Consider the following 20,578-nt stretch of genomic DNA (forward strand, 5'->3'; position numbering starts at 1 on the left):
ATGATAAGGGTCATAATACAACAAGTGAAAAGTTTGGGGTTAAGGGTTATGTGTAGATCTTACTGGAAGATCTATGTGTAGATCTTAGTGGAAGACAATGTGTGTTTTCTTGATATCTCATCACTGTGACAAGAAGTGGTATTTGAATCAGGAACCATCTTGGGTTAAATATCACCTCTGCTTTGTGAGAGGTTTGAGGGTTGGCTTTGAAATATATCAGCCTGAAATATGAAATACAAAGAACCGAAAGATTGTCAGCAGGAGAAGATTTAGGAACCTTTAAAAATGACTTGCTATTCAAAGGCTCTGATTCTCTTAAATATGCCAATCTGTACCTAATAGAAACTGATTAGAGCTCTGTTTTAAACCTTGTGTCTTTGTCCAGCTTCACAGAGTTTCTGGACCCCTTCGAGAGAGTTATTCAACCCGAAGAGATGTGGCTTTACAAAAACCCACTGGTGCAGTCAGACCTGCCTACACAGGTCATGTTTGTAAGTACAGCTTTTCCAGATTTACTCTTGTGCTTTCATTGTGGATAACTTGTGGTTTCATCTTTGTTCATACTTTGAAGTGGGGATGTTAGATTTAGACATGTATACTCTCTGCTTTAGAATAATACTACTCCTACACATTTATCAGTTTCTCCATTTTGTTTGCTTACAGGTTTCCATAGGGTTCTTCTTTTTAAATTTGGTTAAATTGTTTCAGCTTCAAGTATTCTAGTGACAAACACCCTGTAAATACAATATCATCAAATAGATCAATGGGACCGATATCCACTTCCACTACAAAAGGACAGGTGCACAGGTGCATCCTTGCTTTATCACAGAGGCGTTTTTTTCTAGATATGTGTAAAAACTTAATAGCGACATAGGAAAGATAGACAGACAGGGTACCAACATTTACCCCCAGAATATGATACTCCTGATAACCAGTACTGAAAAAGTAACTGCAATGACCTTTGCACACTGTAATGTGTGACCTGTCACTGGGTATATGCATAAACTGTACTGTTTAGTTCAGGTAGTGTAAAAACCTAAAAAAAACAATGACGTGCAGCATTGGAAACCCTAGTCTTGTGAAAAGGAACCTGCTCCTACTTTTTATTTGTATATTTGAACTAGAGCCGACCTTGGCTTCAACATGGAATTCAGATAGTCTTGACTCAATCAGCAATCTGAAACTCAAGGTACAATTAGACTTTCTAATGTGAGTAACTGTCTGCTGCTGGAAGAAAAGTGTAATAACAGAGAAATGCTAAAACCTGTTTCTGTGGTGAGCTTGGAAATTAATGACACCATAAATGCGTCTTGCATTACTAATAGCTCTTTACATCCTCATTCCTTTTTTCGTTATTAGGCAGGTCTGTATTTGTCACAGAAATGCTAATGCTTGTTCACAGTGCTATATTCAAAACAGTGCAGTGAAGTTAACTAGCATTTCCGCTACCAATACAGATAGAAACACTACCACTAATGTCATACCCAGATAAAGATGTCAACTTGAAGTTCAACTTGGTACAGATATGTAATGTCACAATTTTCTTAATGTTGTTGATTCACTTTGTATATCATTTTCTGTTTTACATTCTTGTAACTTTTTACGTTTAAAGTGCCCTGTGGTCTCAATAGAGCTCTTATACATTTCTTCTGTACAGCTGGTACACCAGAGTGAAAGCAATTGTCCTCCTGCAACGCTATGTTCGAGACTGATGTAAGCAAAGTAAGAAGAGCTCTACTGAGGCCAAGTTTTAAAAAGTCACTAGGATGTGAACTGCTCTAAACAAGAGGAATATATTAGTTAAGAAAACGGATGGATTTTTTTTTTACAGCCACATAACCTTAAATAATGTATGTAATATAAGATCAAACACTTTGTTTTTGTTTTAAAACAGTATCAGCACATGTACACCAATGTTTAATAAACTCCTATTTTTTAAAAGAGGAAAATGTATTAGATGTATTAAAAGAGTTTCAGGCTTCTTGGAGTGACAATATGATTGGACGGAAGGATGGATCATTGAACTGCCTTTGATAAATACATTTTGCTAGGAGTAAGGCTAGTCTTGTAATCAATCGAGTTTCTTATTGTTTTATGCAGGCAATTTCATTCCTGACACCCCTGGCAGTCATTTTTGTGGTGAAAATAATCAGAAGGACAGATAAAACGGAAATCAAAGAAGCCTGCCTAGGTAAAGTATATCCTATACTTACTGAGTTCAGTCCTTAGAAGCATGAATTTCTTAGAAATGCACAAGGTTGCAGCTAAAGTTCTTGAACAGTATTTAATATTCTGATCATTTAAAAATGTCAATGAAAAAATCATGAAAGTGACTTGCACACCATTTGAGAAATCTAATTAAAATTGAAGGTTGATCAGGGATGAAGGTATGTTTTCTGTTGGAAATGTGAGATTAAAATCTATCTTGCATTTCATCATGGTATTTAGTAAATTTAGTTTGATTACAACGGGATCAAGGTTAGTCTAATGCATTTTGGAGGGTGAGGGTTATTGCACTATTTACAGAATGCTGACACAGAGTAGTTAACTATCTATCACATATGTAGGTGTCTTCATCATCACATCTCATTGCAGTAGCTGACTGTTTAGATCATTAAAATGTACAAAGACAACTTTTGCAATGGTGATTAAATGCGGTACCAGTATCTTTCTACTTTCAGTGGTGGTTCAGTAAATTAATAATATTTAGGGTACTGCACTGTGGCTTGCTCATTAAAATGCATGTATCTAAAGATATGATACTATGTTCAGGGATACCAATGTAGACAAATAAGGGGATTGAGTGTGTTACCTTAATGGCAAGGATTTTCCATTCCAATATATTTTTTGCTTTTGGAATCTGTTTTGTTCCATTTGTGTAGGTTGTCACTCTGACACGGGCCTTGCTGGCAGCCCACTTGGTTTACATAGGTGGGAAATGCAAGCGTCTAAGTAGAAAATGCCCCACCCCCAGTTGTGCATCATTCTTAATAAACAGACTACATGATATATATTTATTTTTTTAAAGACATTTAGGTAAACAAGTTTATTGGCATTTTTATTTTACTGAAATATTTGTTATGTTAATGTTAATTAAACCAGGACCCTGGAAGACAACAGCTCATTAATTCTGCCTTTATAGGACGGTGCCAATGCTGAAAAAAATAAAAAAGATAATTGTCACGCCACACTATCAAGGAATATGGCTTGATTTGGATTCAAGTGTGTTGTTTTCTAAATCTGTCTGCTTAAAAGAAATACAAATAAAAACATTACTAGACATTTTTAATCATGGTTAATGTGAAAGTAATACAGTGCTGGATCAAAATGGACACGAACGTTTTAATGATTTTCTTACAGACCACCAACATGAAACAAAAGCACATATACTGTAGTGCTACTATTTATTTCACTCATAAAAAACACCGCCTTTAAAACAGGTATTACTGTGTAGCTTTATTGTGTATGCACTTCTGTTACATTAATCAATATATGTATTTAAAATTAAACAATGATGGCAAACAATATTGACAATTGTTTGCGATATAAAGACCTACAAGGTGAGTTTGTATTTTCCATGTGATAGATCAGTGCCACACTGTACGGCTCATTGAGCTCCACCATGAGGCCCTTCTGATTTATAGGTAAATCATCTCATTTAAGAATATTAATGGCTTTGAAAAATAATTCAACAATATATATTTTCTTTGGTTGAAGTAAGGTGACCAGACGTCCCGTTTTGGATGGGACAGTCCCACTTTCGGAACACTGGTCCCAGACCCCAGAACCTTTCTTGGGACGCTCATTTCGTCCTGTTTTTTTTTTCCCCAGAGCATTGGCATGCTGGTAACTGAAATTACAGAATATTTTATTTTCATGCAAGCTTCTGTGTTTCTACCAAATCTAACTTATTACAGTACAACACTTTAATGTGACTGTTGTGTTGTTTGTAAGGAGTGTAGAGAACACACTGGACACCATGCTCCCTTTTATGCATATCTGTTATTAATAAACTCCTTTTCCTCATCCCAGAAGCACTCCCATTGGGTCATGCCTCTGTCACGATCCAGAGGGGTTAACCCTTTAGTTGCCTACCGGCACATCCTCCCCTTTTAGCTAAGACCTTATTAATTCCAGTTACATTTTTTTGTTTCTCTACATCACAGTTAACAACAGAAATGAACTAAAGGCCAGGGTAGACTGCCTGTGCCTTAAGAGTCTGCTGAGGGGATTATTCTGCCCCATCTTTCAGTCAGCTCCTAACTTTTTTTGCACTCACACATTTTCCTTTCTTTTTTTTTCACAAGTCCATTCTCAGTGGAGCTCTTGAAATTCTCATTGATCTGGTTACAGTGTCTCTGGGCTGCATCTTGCTAACTCTCCAGAATAACTTGCAGATGTGAACAAATTCTGCAAAGGCTTCCCATTATTGAATCAATTTCATAGGACCTGGGGGTAGCTGATGGTCCTACAACTGTTCCTGTTGCTTTTGTGTGTCTTATCCAAACCCTCTGTCCCGGTTCCATGTTTGGTTGGCTTTCCTTCACATTGTCTTTCTCTTTAAATGCACTGAGGTCAGGCCACTTTGGCTTCAGCTGCTTTGATGGAACTGTTACTGGAGTTCTTGTCTTCCTCCCCATTAGTAACACAAAACCAAAACTGTGTGGGAGGCTGTGTGTTCTAGTGGTTAAAAAAACAGGTTTGTAATCAGCAGGTTCCTGGGTCAAACCCCAGCTCAGCCTACTTAGCCTCCTTGTATTCCATCTTTCGGAATAAGTTGTAAGTGACTCTGCAGCTGATGCATAGTTCACCCACCTTAGTCTTGTATCTTGTAAAGTGCTTTGCGATGGTGGTCCACTATGAAAGGCGCTATATAAAAAGAAAACAAACAGGCAATGGTGGGGCAAAAATTAAATGCTACAGCGTTCAGCTCTTTTATTAAATAATAGTAAATAAAAGATTTAAACAAACACAAAACTACACAAACAAAAAGGTGTGTTGGCCAAACAAATAACAAATAAGTATCATGCTGGTGTTTAAGCCAGGACACTTAGCAATTGTTATATTTCTAAGTTATTTTACCTCCTTTTTTCAATCTAGTTCACCACTCTCTGAACACTCTTTCCCCAAACAAGAAAAGCAGTCAACTACTACTATGTAATTTCCATTTCTGCAGTGAAATATGTCTGCTGCAACTGGTCGCCATGGTCTAGATCAGGAGTCTCAAACCCTGGTCCTGGAGAGTACCTATCCAGCAGGTTTTAAAGGTGTCTTTACATTATCTGTCACTATAGATCTGGAACACATGTTAATCTTGACTAATTAAGCTAATAATTGGTTCAGTTAAGTAACTGAGAGATTGGTTGAAATGAAAACCAGCAGCCACAGTAGCTCCCCAGGACCAGGATTGGAGACCCCTGGTCTTCATGGTAGTTCAGTCGTCATCAGAGGCTCTGGCCTGGTCTGTGGCTCTTGGGCACAGACCTCGTATCTTTCCATTAATTCACATACCTGTATTATTATTCCTGGCCAACAGGTAGATCCTTGAGTAATGCATTTATTACTTCCCTGGTGTGTATATCTGTTCTTTTTTGCCAGAATAGGAGAATGTGTTCTGGAACTCTTCTGTTACTAGGACGGGCTTTTTCTGTGTATCTTCTCAAGTGTTTGTATGTACTATCACTGTTTTGAGCTTCTCTTATTTGTTCTATTTTTGTTTTAGTTGCTGGTACACGCTGCATGATTTGGTCTATTTATACCTGGTACTCAGTTTCTATCACTTTTTCTTCTGTTGTCAACTTTGTTTGCAGTGGTCCTCATTGTGAAATCCAATCAGAGCAGGTATGCACTCAGGCGTTCATACACTCGGGTCGCTGCTAAGGCTTCTTTTGCTATATGCGCACATCTGGTTTCTGTGTCAGTTAGACTTCTAGAAATGAAGACAACTGGTCTCCACTTCCCGTCTGGCTATAGTTGTGTCTAAACTCCAACCAGCCCGTAGAGACATCTGCTGACACCCTTGCCTCTCTTTTTGGACTATACTGAGCAAGGATCGCTGGAGAACTTAATTCCTTTTTGGGTCTTTGAATGCTTTCTTTTGCTGTGCATCTCAAGTCCAGCTGCTATTATTTCGTAATAAATCTCGAATAGGCTTTTTGAGCTCCGGTAGGTGTGGAGAAAACTTTCTTACATAGTTTACCATGCCCATAAACTTGTGAACTTCAGCTACATCTCTAGGTTCTGGCATTTCAAGACTGCTTTGATCTTTTCTGGGTCTACTTCTATTCCTTCTGCACTTACAGCCTGGCCCAGGAACTTTACTTTTCCCAGAAAGGGCAAAGGAACTCTTCTCGTGCAGAAAGGGAATATAGGGTTGCTGACTCTTTCAATGTTATGTTATATTCTCACTGCAGCTTTCCCAATCCAATAAATACTTGAGGGTATCATTCTTTGAAATGTGTTTCTGCATCCTGGATGAGCTGAATCTGCTTCAAAAGGTGTAAACTTTGTATTGCTGGTAATCCCAATAATGATGTTATTAGCCCAGGCACCATAAAAACTTCTTGTTTAACCTTCTTCTCTCCTTTTTTTCAGAATATCTTTGAACTGCCCTTTTACCTGCAACAGTACAGAACAACCTGTTATAATTGGACCACTGTGGTGTAGTACCCTGCCCCTTTATGTTTATTAAGCGTTTTATGTTGTATGTAGTGTGTTAATGTTGGTGTTTATGTGTAAAATACACGGGATATAAATATGGGTTACGAGCACAATTGTTTAAAATATATATTTGTATTTAGGTATGAGGATTGCACAACACTTCACATGCAGGTAAAATGTATTATGTGAGCACCGGGAATTATATTTAATTAATTCACATGCAGTTGTACCAAGACTCCAACTGAATAATTGATTAGCAATCGAATCTTGGTACAGCTGCATAAAAACAGCATGTTTTCACTCACTCAGGATTGTGTGTTCAGAAGTGGAGAACGGGTGAGAGGACAATTTGTTAAAATAACAATTGCTACAGCGTGCTGGAAGTGCCAACACTGTACTTGTTTGTTGGGTTCGTCCAGGCCCGTTTTGTCTGTCTGTTTGTTTGGCCAAAGCAACCCTTTATTTTCAGTGTTGTTTTTACCACCAGCAAGCATGTTTTGGTTTCTGTTCCTGGTTCTGATGTCATCCCTGCAAAGCCATCCTTTTACAGTTGATGTCTAGAAGTGGGATTACAGTGACTCCAAGTGTCAGACCAGGAGTGTTTTTTTTTTTGTTTGGGAAAAATAATGGGAAAAAGCAGCCAGAGAAAGCAGCAACCTCCCCAGAAGCCAGAGCAGGTGCTCTGGTTTGAGAGGACTGCATCCAGGGAAATTCCTGACAAGGACCCGGATGCATTTATGGAGGCTTGGGAGAGCCAGGGGGGGTGGTGCCTCCTGTGCAAATGCTATGGGCATGGAGCGGCTGACTGCAGAAAATGGGCAGTCTCCATCTCAGTGGCTGGAGCCAAGGTGCCTAGAGGCCCAGGAGAGGAAGGTGAGGAGAAGGAGGCAGAGAGGAGAAAAGTTAAGGAGGAAGCAGAAGGAGCCAAGGTGGTGTACCCTGTGCAGTGCCTATGGGCATGAGGACGAGAACTGCCCAGAGCAGGAGCCAGAGGATGGGGAGCCCGAATATCCTATGCCTGAGTGGGAGGAGTCCGAACATCCTACGCCTGAGTGGGAGGAGTCCGAACGTCCTACGCCTGAGTGGGAGGAGTCCGAACGTCCTACGCCTGAGTGGGAGGAGCCTGAATGTCCTACACCTGAGTGGAAGTAGCCTGAATGTCCTAATCCCAAGAGGGGGGAGTCGGTGTGTCCACAGCCCAAGAGGGAAGAGTCGGTGCATCCACTGCCCAAAGAGGGGGGAATCGGTGCTTCCACAGCCCAAAAGGGGAAGGCAGAGCATCCACAGCCCAAGTCTCCACCAGCAGAGGAAGAATACCTGCTGTTGCCACCTCCACCAGCAGAGGGAGAATGCCTGCTTGTTTTACCACCACTGCCATGGAAAGAGTACCTGTCATTGCCTCTCCAGGATCCCCATCCTGCCATCCGCTTCCAAGTATCCAGCATCAGTGGGAGAAACTCTGCTAGAGGGAGAGCCACACCAGTCCCCTGCAAGTGAGGGAGAGCTGCAACAGTCCCCTGCAAGTGAGGGAGAGCCGCACCAGTCCCCTGCAAGTGAGGAAAAGCCGTACCAGCCCCCTGCAAGTGAGGGAAAGCTTCAGCAGTCCCCTGCAAGTGAGGGAGAGCCGCAGCAATCCTCTGCAACAAGGGGAGACTACACGCTGCTCCCACCTCCGTCGCCGGGAGACTAAACACCACTCCCACCTCCGTCGCCGGGAGACTACATGCTGCTCCCACCTCCTTCGCCAGGAGACTACACATTGCCTCTACCTCCACCACCTCCACTGCCAGGAGCAGAGCAGCATGAGCTGCCTCTCCTTCCGCCACCACCATGGGAGGACTGCTTGCAACTCCCACCTCCAACAGCAGGCCTGGGGTTCCCCGCTGCTCTGCATCACCTGGGGTTGCCCGCTGCTCCGTATCACCTGGGGAGCTACCGGTTACAGGGTACAAGGGAGAAGTGGAGCTCCCATTGCCGCCTCTATGGCCAGGGGCTCCGCTCCAGAGTTCGCCTTCCGAGAGTCCGCTGCTGCTGCCATCGCCTTCCGAGGGTCCGCTGCTGCTGCCATCTCCTCCCGAGGGTTCGGTGCTGCTGCCTTCACCCCCCAAGGGTCTGCAGCTGCTGTCGTCGCCTCCCAAGGGTCGGCTGCTGCTTCCGTCGCCTTGGGTCGTCGAAACTGCTTTTCCTGGGTTTAGTGTCAGCTCTGCTTTTCCACAGGAAATACTGTGGCCAGAGCCCAACAAGGGGGAGCTGCCAGCTGTGAAGAAGGGGGGAGAGGTCAGACCACCTCCCCCGGCAGCACTTTTGTTGCTGGGAATTTGGTGTCCGAAGCCCCACAAAGGGGAGCTGCTGGCTACAGAGAAGGGGGAGAGGCCAGGATTGCCGTGGCCAGAAGAGCCGGCCTGTGTACAGTTAGCCTGGCCGCTACAGCTGTTGGGGTGGGAGGAGGACCTCCCACCGTGGCCGCCATCTTTAGTCCATTTCTGCCTTTGTTCCTGGGCCAGGACTACGACCGGGACTTTGGGAATGAAGGGGAGGTGGCCATTGAGGCCAGGTGTGCTGCGCACAAGGGGGAGCATATGTGACAGAGTGTCCCGCCCCTTTATGTTTATTATGTGTTTTATGTTTTATGTAGTGTGTTAACGTTAGTGTTTATGTATAAACTACACAGGATATAAATATGGGTTACAAGCACAAGTGTTTAAAATGTATATTTGTATTTAGGCACGAGAATTGCACAACACTTCATGTGCAGGTAATATGTGAGCACCGGGAATTACACTTAATTCACATGCAGTTGTTCAGGTACAGCTGCATAAAAACAGCATGTTTTCACTCACTCAGGGCTGTGTGTTCGGAAGTGGAGAATAGATGAGAGAGAAAAGATTTAGTTACAATAACAATTGCTACAGCGTGCTGGAAGTGCTGGCATGCTACTTTTTTGTTGGGTTTGTCCACGTCTGTTTTGTCTGGCTGTTTGTTTGGCCAAAGCACCCTTTATTTTCAGTGTTGTGTGTTTTGTTGAAATCTTTTGTTTGTATTATTATTTAATAAATAAACTGAGTGACATGGCTCAGTTTTCACCACCAGCAAGCATGTTTTCATTTCTGTTCCTGGTTCTGATGTCACCCCTGCAAAGTCATCTTTTCACAGCCACTAAGAGCTTTATTTCGTCTCTGTAAATCTCTGTCATGCTGCCTGGAGTATAGGTTCTCTGGGATGGCTGTTACAGCAGCTCCTGTATCTAACTTAAAGCACATTTGCTCTCTATTTATATCCAGCCATTGTTTCGATGCATCTTTTTCTCCTTGAGCATATATAGCTCCAGAAATGCTATTTGTTCTGTTTCTCCATCATCTACTATTTTTACCAGTCTTTTTACTGTCATAAGAACATAAGAACATAAGAAAGTTTACAAACGAGAGGAGGCCATTTGGCCCATCTTGCTCGTTTGGTTGTTAGTAGCTTATTGATCCCAGAATCTCATCAAGCAGCTTCTTGAAGGATCCCAGGGTGTCAGCTTCAACAACATTACTGGGGAGTTGATTCCAGAACCTCACAATTCTCTGTGTAAAAAAGTGCCTCCTATTTTCTGTTCTGAATGCCCCTTTGTCTAATCTCCATTTGTGACCCCTGGTCCTTGTTTCTTTTTTCAGGCTGAAAAAGTCCCTTGGGTCGACACTGTCAATACCTTTTAGAATTTTGAATGCTTGAATTAGGTCGCCACGTAGTCTTCTTTGTTCAAGACTGAACAGATTCAATTCTGTCTGCATATGACATGCCTTTTAAGCCCGGAATAATTCTGGTCACTCTTCTTTGCACTCTTTCTAGAGCAGCAATATCTTTTTTATAGCGAGGTGACCAGAACTGCACACAATATTCAAGATGAGGTCTTACTAGTGCATTGTACAGTTTTAACATTACTTCCCTTGATTTAAATTCAACACTTTTCACAATGTATCCGAGCATCTTGTTAGCCTTTTTTATAGCTTCCCCACATTGTCTAGATGAAGACATTTCTGCATCAACAAAAACTCCTAGGTCTTTTTCATAGATTCCTTCTCCAATTTCAGTATCTCTCTGTCACAGAGACGTCCGAAGTGGGCGGCGTCAGAGCCAGGAAAAGTAATGAAATACACAAAACACAGGACGGATGAAATGAAATGATGAAGACGCCTGTTGGCGCCGGTTTAATACAAAATAAAAGGTTTAACAAACACGAAAAACACAGGACACGGCACTCTACGCCAAAATAAATAGACAAACAAAAACAGACTAAACTTAACAAAACGGTGCACGCACAGACACTGACAAACACGGTGAGCAGATACTTTCTCCTCTTATTATTACTATTACTACTGCTACTGCTACTGCTACTGCTACTGCTTATTTCCTCCGTCTCCAATCCGGTTCTCCGCTCACCGAACACCCAACCACCAGTATGTGACAACGTGCATCTATATATACTATTGTGCTGGGATTCAATTACCAATTAATTATTCACTTGAATCCCAGCACGTGAATTAATAAAGTGCAATTCCCCGTGCTCACATATTACTACATTTTACTTGCACGTGAAGTGCTGTGCAATCCTCGTGCCTAAATACACATATACATTTTTAAACACTCGTGTTACAGACCCGTTTATATCCCGTGTACCAATGTCTATACACCAACATTTAAACACACCACACAACACATAACAGATAATATACACAGGGGCGGGCTCTTTGTTACACTCTCATATGATATTTATAATGTACATTTTTATTTCCTGCGTGCAGTACCTTACACTTTTCTCTATTAAATGTCATTTGCTATGTGTCTGCCCAGTTCTGAATCTTGTCTAGATCATTTTGAATGACCTTTGCTGCTGCAACAGTGTTTGCCACTCCTCCTACTTTTGTGTCGTCTGCAAATTTAACAAGTTTGCTTACTATACCAGAATCTAGATCATTAATGTAGATTAGGAATAGCAGAGGACCTAATACTGATCCCTGTGCTACACCACTGGTTATCACACTCCATTCTGAGGTTTTTCCTCTAATCAGTACTTTCTGTTTTCTACATGTTAACCACTCCCTAATCCATGTACATGTGTTTCCCTGAATCCCAACTGCGTTCAGTTTGAGAATTAATCTTTTGTGCGGGACTTTGTCAAAAGCTTTCTAGAAATCTAAATAAACCATGTCATATGCTTTGCAATTATCCATTATCGATGTTGCATCCTCAAAAAAATCAAGCAAGTTAGTTAGACACGATCTCCCTTTCCTAAAACCATGTTGACTGTCTCCCAGGACCCTGTTACCATATAGGTAATTTTCCATTTTGGATCTTATTATAGTTTCCATAAGTTTGCATATAATAGGAGCCAGGCTTACTGGCCTGTAGTTACCTGGTTCAGTTTTGTTTCCCTTTTTGTGGATCGTTATTATGTTTGCAATTTTCCAGTCTGTCGGTACCACCCCTGTGTCAAGAGACTGCTGCATGATCTTGGTTAGCGGTTTGTAAATTACTTCTTTCATTTCTTTGAGTACTACTGGGAGGATCTCATCCAGCCCAGGGGATTTGTCTATTTTAAGAGCTCCTAGTCCCTTTAACACTTCTGCCTCAGTTATGCTAAAGTTATTTAAAACTGGATAGGAACTGGATGACATGTGGGGCATGTTGTCAGTATCTTCCTTTGTACTTTTTTTTGTGAAAAGTAATCATTTAATATATTTGCTATTTTTTTTTTCATCTACGATTTTGACATTTGTATCTCTTAAACATTTAATCTCCTCTTTTAATGTTCGCTTGCTGTTGTAATACATACAGCATACAGCTGCAAAATGTCCCTTTTTGTGGCATCTTCTACATTCAACATCTCTGGCAGGACACACATTCTGTATTTTTTTTCTTGGTGTGTTTTAAATAATGTTTCTCAGGCTTGCCACTCTGAACTCCTTTTTTTAAATTTCCTGTTGAATGTTTGTGCATCTACATTTGCATTATTATTTTCTATTTTCTATTTCTGGCGAAGTAGAGGTTGCTGTTTTTAAATTTCTTCATGCTGTCTATCTTGAGCAATTGATTTAGCCTGTTATTTCTGAATCCATTTGCAGCTTTTCAGATAAACGGAAGTCCCTTATTCCTGCAACGATCCTATCTCTGATAATTTCTTCCAGCAGCGGGCCAAATTTACAATTCTCCGATAGATTGTGAACATCAGTTATAAAGCACTCCATGGTCTCCTCGACTCCTGGTGGCGTTTGTAAATTTTTCTCGTTCATATATAACATTGTGTTTTCCAACAAAGTGCTCTTTAAATGCTTTTTCACTTCATCGTATCGTGCTTTTTACTGATTGATCAGAGGTAAAGTATACAGTATATCATCTGCTTTGTCTCCCATAGTATACACAAGCAAGCTTACTTGCTATTCCACCTGGCCTGCAGCTATTCTAAATATCTCAAAATGGCGAATCCACTGAGGCCACAAGCTCAGAAAAAAAGGGTAAACTGCCTGGCTGTGTGATCGAAAATATTTGATCCATCATTTCTTCCAATTATTTGCTTATTTGCTTTCAGATGCACCCCCCCCTTTTTTCTTTACTCCGCTATCTTCTTTTCTTTTATATTTACTCCTCTGTCTTCTTTTCTCAGGTTTTTTTTTATTTAAATACTGCTACATTATTCAGCACTAAACTTTACTTTTTATTTACGGAGTTCTTGATTGCGACACCATGTTGTTTTGTTTGTAAGGAGTGTAGAGAACACACCGATGCCATGTTTTCTTTTATGTATCTTTTATTAATAAGCCCCTCTTCCTCATCCCGGAAGCACTCTCACCGGGTCATGCCTCCGTCACTATCCAGAGGGGTTAACCCTTTAGTTGCCTACCGGCACAGTGACTAAAGAAGGTTAAACAAGCAGCATTAAAAAGTGGATATATAGCGCCCTGCAAATCTGGAGAATTACTGACCAGTCAACGTTCATATTTGCAACCAATCAGAGAATTGCAGGTGGGTTTATCCACTGACTGCTACTAAAACGAACTGGCGGCTATCCTCGTCTGACTCATTACTCTCGCTGTGTGAAGAGGTTAGATTACTGTCGTCTAACAATAATGGCTCATACAGGTGCCATTTGTATTGTTTTGGAATTATTCTTCTCATTCATGATATCTGTATATCGCATGCAAATGACTTTGTCGCGATAGACGACAATTGCGGAAATCAATGCTGTCATGTCACATCACTGTGCCACCTTTACAATGCAGTGAATGAAGCTTGTCATGGTTTGAACACTTTGTGCATTAAAATAGCCCATCACAACAATAGTAGGGGCTGTAAAACATGACAAAAGTATTTTAAAACATATTTTCATTTTGTTTCTTTTTTAAAACTTATTAGGCGCCAATTCATTTTACCCTGCTTTTCTTCCAATTTGACATATCCAATTGTATTTTAAGCTCAGCTCACTGCTACCACTCCTGCACTGACTCGGGAGCGGCAAAGACGAGCACACACGGTCCTCCAAAGCTTGTGCCATCAGCCGCCCACTTTTTTTAACTTTGCAGGCCCACTATGCAGCCACAGGACAATGCAACTCTGGGCAGCTTACAGGCAAGCCCGCAGACACCCGAGCAGTCTACAGGGGTCATGGTTGCGCGGTGAGCCGAGGACACCCTGGGCGACTTAAGCCCTCTCCCCCGGAGTTTGGCTCTGGGGGGAGGGCTTAAGTCAGCCAGGGTGTACTGCATTCCAAGTGGAGCGCCTAGACCATTTGCACCACTCAGAAGCCCAGAAACATATTTTCTATTGAAATTAGTTATATTCACTTTCAGTTCACCACAGGTACCCTCTGAGAAACATATGCTTGTGGATAATTTATAAACTAGTTATTTTCACATTTGTGAAATTTTACAATTTTCAGAACATTTTTTATTTCTTTAAGTAAACATTTGATATTGTTTTTAGCAATATTGAAATGCAATAGTTTCAGATCTCCTGGTGCCAATTTAATTTATTTAAACAAAAAATATTTACATTGATAGTTGGGTACTGCATATGACACAAATAGTCAAATACAAAGTATTTGATAAGTTCCTGGTATTTTACTTTATCACAGCTATTAGTTTAATAGAAGAAAAACAACACATTGATAAAAACCTGTTTGTTCTTCAGCAAAATAATCAAATGTCAGGGCTTGAATTACTGGGGATCCCTTCAAGTTTCTACAAACAGTTTTATTTCCAAATTCCCTTTTAAACATGTTTTAAGTAGACAGGTATCATTCAAAACAGAAAAGAACCTGTAAAAACATGTTCTGTATGATGCCATGTCTATGCCGTTTTTCAGTACCAATCAATGATAATGAGAAAGCATCTCCTGACAATCTGAAAACCTCTCTGCACATTTTAAATAGGCTTATGCTTATGTTTATATTAAGAAATATTAAATAGCATTCCTTTCGTAAGTAACAAAGTGACAACATTTATTTGATCAGAACAGGAATATTTTAATCTCAGCCTATACTGTTGATGGAAAAAAAACAAACAAACAAAAAAAAACCCCTCCAGCCAAGATCAGTAAAGGAATTAGCCTGTTTAATTTAAATTGTCAGAAGATGCTTTCTCGTGATCATCAACTGGTACCAAAAAATAGAATATGCAGGAAATTTCATCATGCAATTAATACATTTTTAACAGGTTCCTTTACGTTTTAAGTGACCTCCGTCAGATTACATCATGTCAAAGGAGGGATTTAGAAATACAACTATTCAGAGAAACTTAAAGGGTTTGTCTACATGGTTTATTATTTACCATACTTAATAACTACTTTGCAAGGAAATTCCTGTTTCTGCAATCAGGGCAGCTTCTAAACAAAACTCAGGAAAGCTGATTTGTGGGCTTCATTTAGTGTACACAGTCAAAAGAGGCTATTTAACAATTTGCATCACATTTAATAGTAATAGTTTAATAGTAGAAAGTGGCTGAAAAAAAAATCCTAGTCTCTATTAATCACGACACACTAATGATCCAAGCAGAAACTGAAATAGAACAAATATACAGAACAAATAGCATGTCATATTAAATGGTAAGAAATTACATATTTGGAAAATAGATTCTATGAAGTAACCATTTAATAAATAGAAATATTGACATATGTAATGTTTTCATACAGGAAGGGCCTGGTTTGCAGATTGGACACTGGAGGATAGCATAGAGATAGAGCGAGATGGAAATTGGAAATCAAAGAGAGAAGATGCAGTTTCTTTCTAAACAAAATAGATCCACTTTTCTTGCTACTGTTTAGTCAGCTTTTTAAACAGCCTATTTATGGTTACAGCTGGAAATGTTTCTTCTGTGCGGCTCTTTCCGTCAGGTAGGTTCGGGATCTCTGTTGTACTCTAGAGCCTGTTACAGATTCTATTGAACACTCTTCTGCAGACTAAGCCCTTTTCATGATGCAATTCAATTAGAGTTTGAATAACCTTTTGGCACTGGTACTATCCATCCAGTACAGTGATGGTCATGTGGTTTAATCTAGCATAAAGAATGGGATAAGGTATTTACAAGTGTAATTGGATTGGTGACTCCCTCTTCTGTTCTCGCTGTGTAAATCCTGTCTGATTTCTTTTTATTTTACAGCTGTTTCCTTGGCTCTTGGTCTGAATGGAGTCTTTACGAACACCATTAAATTAATAGTGGGAAGGTAAGCCATTTGAGATCTCTGCTGATTATTCAAAATGTCCTTAAAATATTTTAATTAACCAGAGGCCAAAAGCAATAAGCTGGTTCCCAGGCCTTCTCTAATCTGTCAAAAGAATGGAGGCACAGTTAATCAGTAATTTAATTGCGGAAATCCATCATGAAATAAACTATGGATACTTAGCAACCTAAGAACTGCTTACAAGTTGTTTTGACTGTGTCTGTAAAAGTCACCTGTTGAGGAGAATCATTTTCCTGCATGTGTCCATTAACCTTTTCAGTGTCTGAGGGAAGGCTACTATCTACCAGATGCAATGCGGCAAATGGAAGCGTGCAGCGATGCACAGTACCTATACTTTTGATAAGTATCTTTCACACCACAAGCAATGTGGAAGTGGCTCCAGGGCGGCACTGGAGCAGCTCAAAATAAATAGGATTGAATCCTATTTTTGTAGTTTGACACACGTGAGCTAAGACATTGAGCAATCAGAGAACAGCTTCAATGCACATGGTCCAGCAGGGTGAAGCAGTATCCAAAATGACGGAGAAAACAATAATACTTGTTGAATGTTGAAAATATACCCAGAGCTTATGACAAAGGACATCAAAATTATAAAGATACAGATTTGAAAGATAATATATAGGACTCTATTTCAAAGGAACTGGATGAGCCTGGTGTGTATGAATTATTGCCATATATGTTGAAATACCATCAGAGAAGACACTCATAATTTTCACATCATGTTGACGAATATGTACCAGCCTTGAGCATAGTTTTGTTAATTGCAATTTTGAACAGTTGTATAGATCTGGCAGTTTTCAAACCTGTCATATCACCTGTTACTTCTGCTGTGCATGGTCGTGTCGCTGCAAAACTCTCTCATTGCCAATTAAACAATCGAATCGTGTCTGGTGTATGGAGACCTTTACACTGACACAGCAAACTATTCAGACAAGTTTCAATATCCAGTGGTAGTACAATTAAACAATGAAATAGTAATAAAACTAGACAAATGGGTAATGCTTTACATTAAGTGTCTTTAACTACTGTGCATTTAAATAGTAAATACATGTGCATTTAGACATAATTACAGTATTATTATGCATACTTTTGCACCATATATGCAAGTACACAATTATATCAGAAAAGGGTTAGGTTTGGAGTAAGGGTTAGCGGGGGATTAGGGTTATATTATGCAAAAAAAATAAAAATAAAAAAAAAGTACACATTAAGGACTTCATGTATGAAGTCCTTGCCATATGCATAACATGATTACAGTGCGCAATTCTGTCCCCGTCCTATTTACTATTCCCATTTCCTTGCGGAAAGGAAGGATTTAGTGGATGCAAAATCAAAGCGCTGCCACCTCATTTGCATTGAATTAATGTATGCAAAGCAGACACAGATAATGAGCTGCCATACATTCATGAGCTATTCACGAAGGTCTGACAAGGATCGACATCGGGGAAACCAGGAGGAGTGGAGCAAGAGACCAGGCGACCTCCTGTGCCTGGTGGTGCCGTGACCTGGGAGTCAGGTCCAGTGACCAGAGGCCCAAACATGCAGCCTGGATGTCTGGTAACCCAGGCTAAAGGACCGTGGTGGATGTGGTCTCTTCCTGGCAGCAACCACAGGTGAAGCAGAGCCGGCAGCAACCCTTGGGAGTCGACGACGGCAGCGGACACTCAGGAGGCGACGATAGCAGCTGATCCTTTTGAGGCGACGGCAAGAGGGGATCCCCTGGCCATGAAGGCGGCAGCAGGAGCTCCACTTCTCCCAATGATGGTGGTGGAGGCAGAGGTAGCTCCTGCTCCTCTCCTCTTGATGGTGGTGGTTAGGTAGAGGTAGCTCCTGCTCATCTCCTCTTGATGGTGGTGGTTAGGTTGAGGTAGCTCCTGCTCCTCCCCTTCTGGTTGCGAAGGCAACAAGGGCTATACCACTTCTGGCTGTGAAGGCGGCAGGGGCTCCTCCCCTTCTGGCTGCAAAGGTGGCAGTGGCTCCTCCCTTTCTGGGGGGGGGGGGGCAATTAGCTGGGAAATGCCCCCACTCCCCACAGATGCAGCAACAATACCGCATGCCCATGCTTTGGAGGAGGGCTTCCGAGCCAACCTCCTCCTGTGGCTGTAGCCCTGGTTCCATCTTCTCTTCCTGAAGTGGGGAGTGGTAGCAGTCAGGCAACACGTGCCCAACCTTGCCAACCTCAAAACACCACTCCTCCCCCCTCAAGCAGGTTAGGCAGACATCCACCGGGGCAGAGACACGATGGGGCTTGCGACCAGCCCCATTTTGCTGCTGCTTCTGCCACTGTTTGCAACTCTTCCTCCCATCCTCCTCTTCCTCACTCCAAAAGTAATATTTAAAAAACAGGTGCAGTACCCTTTTCTGGCCTGAGTCTTGGAGGCACTGGTGATCCCACGATGAGCACAATGTGTGACAGGGTAGTCAGCGTGGTGATGTCAGGCCAGACGCAGGAAGAAAACACAGGCAAGGTACTGCAGGGCAAAAAGGTGTGGCATGAGCCATTTATTTAAACAAAGCAAAATAAATGTATAAACACAAAAAAAAAAAAAAAAAAACACTTGCCAAAATAAAGGTTTCAACAAAAACAAATCACAAACACAATCCTAGAGTTCCGGGTGGGCAGTAGCCTTCACGGATCCTATAAGTTTCCGGTTTCGGTTCAATTTTTTTGCAGATTTTTGCAGAATTTATTTTGTCAACATGGAAATATATTAGGAACGCACCTATTGTGACATCTATATCATCTATATTAAATTATTTATTTTTGTTTTACAATGGAACATACGTTATACGTGGGATTTGAACCTACAATCATGCATGTTGTGTTAGCTGTCAGTGCTACACAATAAGTTGATATAAGCACTATTTTGAAAGATGAAGACAGACAGCTGAGAATTCTCCAGACAGTTATATTTTGAGATTTTTCAAGCCATCATTCATCATATTCATCCTCTTGCTGAGATTCTGAGCTTGAGTTCTGAACATTTTTGGTTTCCTGTGAGAGTAACACTTATTGTGGTCCCTATTGGCACAAGCAAGTACAGTTTCCTCTCTATATACTGGTCAGTAAGAGTAACGCTATTTGTGGTCCCCACTGGACAAAAAAAGAACATCATTTCTGAGAATTAGCTATGCGAATTCTGTGCTAATACATAGACATTTATATATTTATATGAAACAAAAACACATTGGAAATGTGGAGGCCAAGGTTACCCCAAGCAAAATTAATAGAAACAATGGGGGCAACCTTGACCCTCACTGCTTTTACACATGTGCTTATTTGCTTGGTGCTGGCCAAGGTTGCCCCAATGGTTTCTTGAAACTTGGCTTCTGTTTTTGATCTCTCTACTTTAAATGGCTGGGCACTTTTGATAACTTGGCATTTTCTCACATTTGCAATGTGTTTGTTTCAGATATCACTTTTTATTTTATAACACACACACACTACAGGGAAAGCAAAATTGTTCAACCTATATTGAGGCAATGTATTGCCATTTGGATAGGGTAAATGTAAATAGTAGCCTAGTCTGTTGAAAGGGTTAAGATGTGAATCTGTGTAGCATAGTGGTTATGTATTTGGAGTGAAAGTATGACTAGTTATGGCTCAAATCCTACTCATATATATATATATATATATATATATATATATATATATATATATATATATATATATATATATATATATATATATATATATAATGGTAGTGGGTTTTCCTGGGTTTTCCTGGTGCAGACAGATGGTGACAGACACACAGCGCTCTCAGGTGAGTGACTTATTTATAATATTTACACAGTTTTTTTATTTCACCACGAAATCAGCCCTGTACGGGCAACCAAATAAACTCACTTTTTGTCCATCTCTGGGCTAATTCAGGATCACAGGTGAGTAGTGACTGACAGCTTCCTCTGGTGGAGCAGGAAAGGTACACAGGTGAGTAACGGATAATAGCTCCCTCTGGTGGAGCAGGACTGGACAGCATGGAAGTCTGGGAACCTGGCAAAAAGCAAGCAAACAGAGTGTCCCTCAGGAATAACAGGGTTGTAAGTTTCCACAACAAGAACGTAGGAAGTGGTTTTAACAGCGTCTTACACCAGTATGTCAGATCAAGAGGGAAGACCAACCCCCCCAAAACAGCCCAGATGACAACCAAGGTGGAGGTCAACAATAAACAGTTCTTTCCAACAAACAGTCCCTTGTCATTTG

General features: G+C 40.9%; 1 protein-coding gene across 1 annotated transcript in view; it reads left to right on the top strand.

The window, feature by feature from the left end:
• Positions 1-20,578, top strand: part of plpp4 (phospholipid phosphatase 4) — a 147,377-nt gene that overhangs the window by 56,947 nt on the left and 69,852 nt on the right. Inside the window, exons 2-4 of the mRNA XM_041267953.1 lie at positions 386-491; positions 2,101-2,191; positions 16,293-16,356. Of these exons, the coding sequence (XP_041123887.1) occupies positions 386-491; positions 2,101-2,191; positions 16,293-16,356 (261 nt within the window). The remainder of the gene's footprint in view (positions 1-385; positions 492-2,100; positions 2,192-16,292; positions 16,357-20,578) is intronic.

Source organism: Polyodon spathula, chromosome 13 (assembly GCF_017654505.1).
Source record: "Polyodon spathula isolate WHYD16114869_AA chromosome 13, ASM1765450v1, whole genome shotgun sequence".
In the NCBI taxonomy this organism is placed as follows: Eukaryota; Metazoa; Chordata; class Actinopteri; order Acipenseriformes; family Polyodontidae; genus Polyodon; species Polyodon spathula.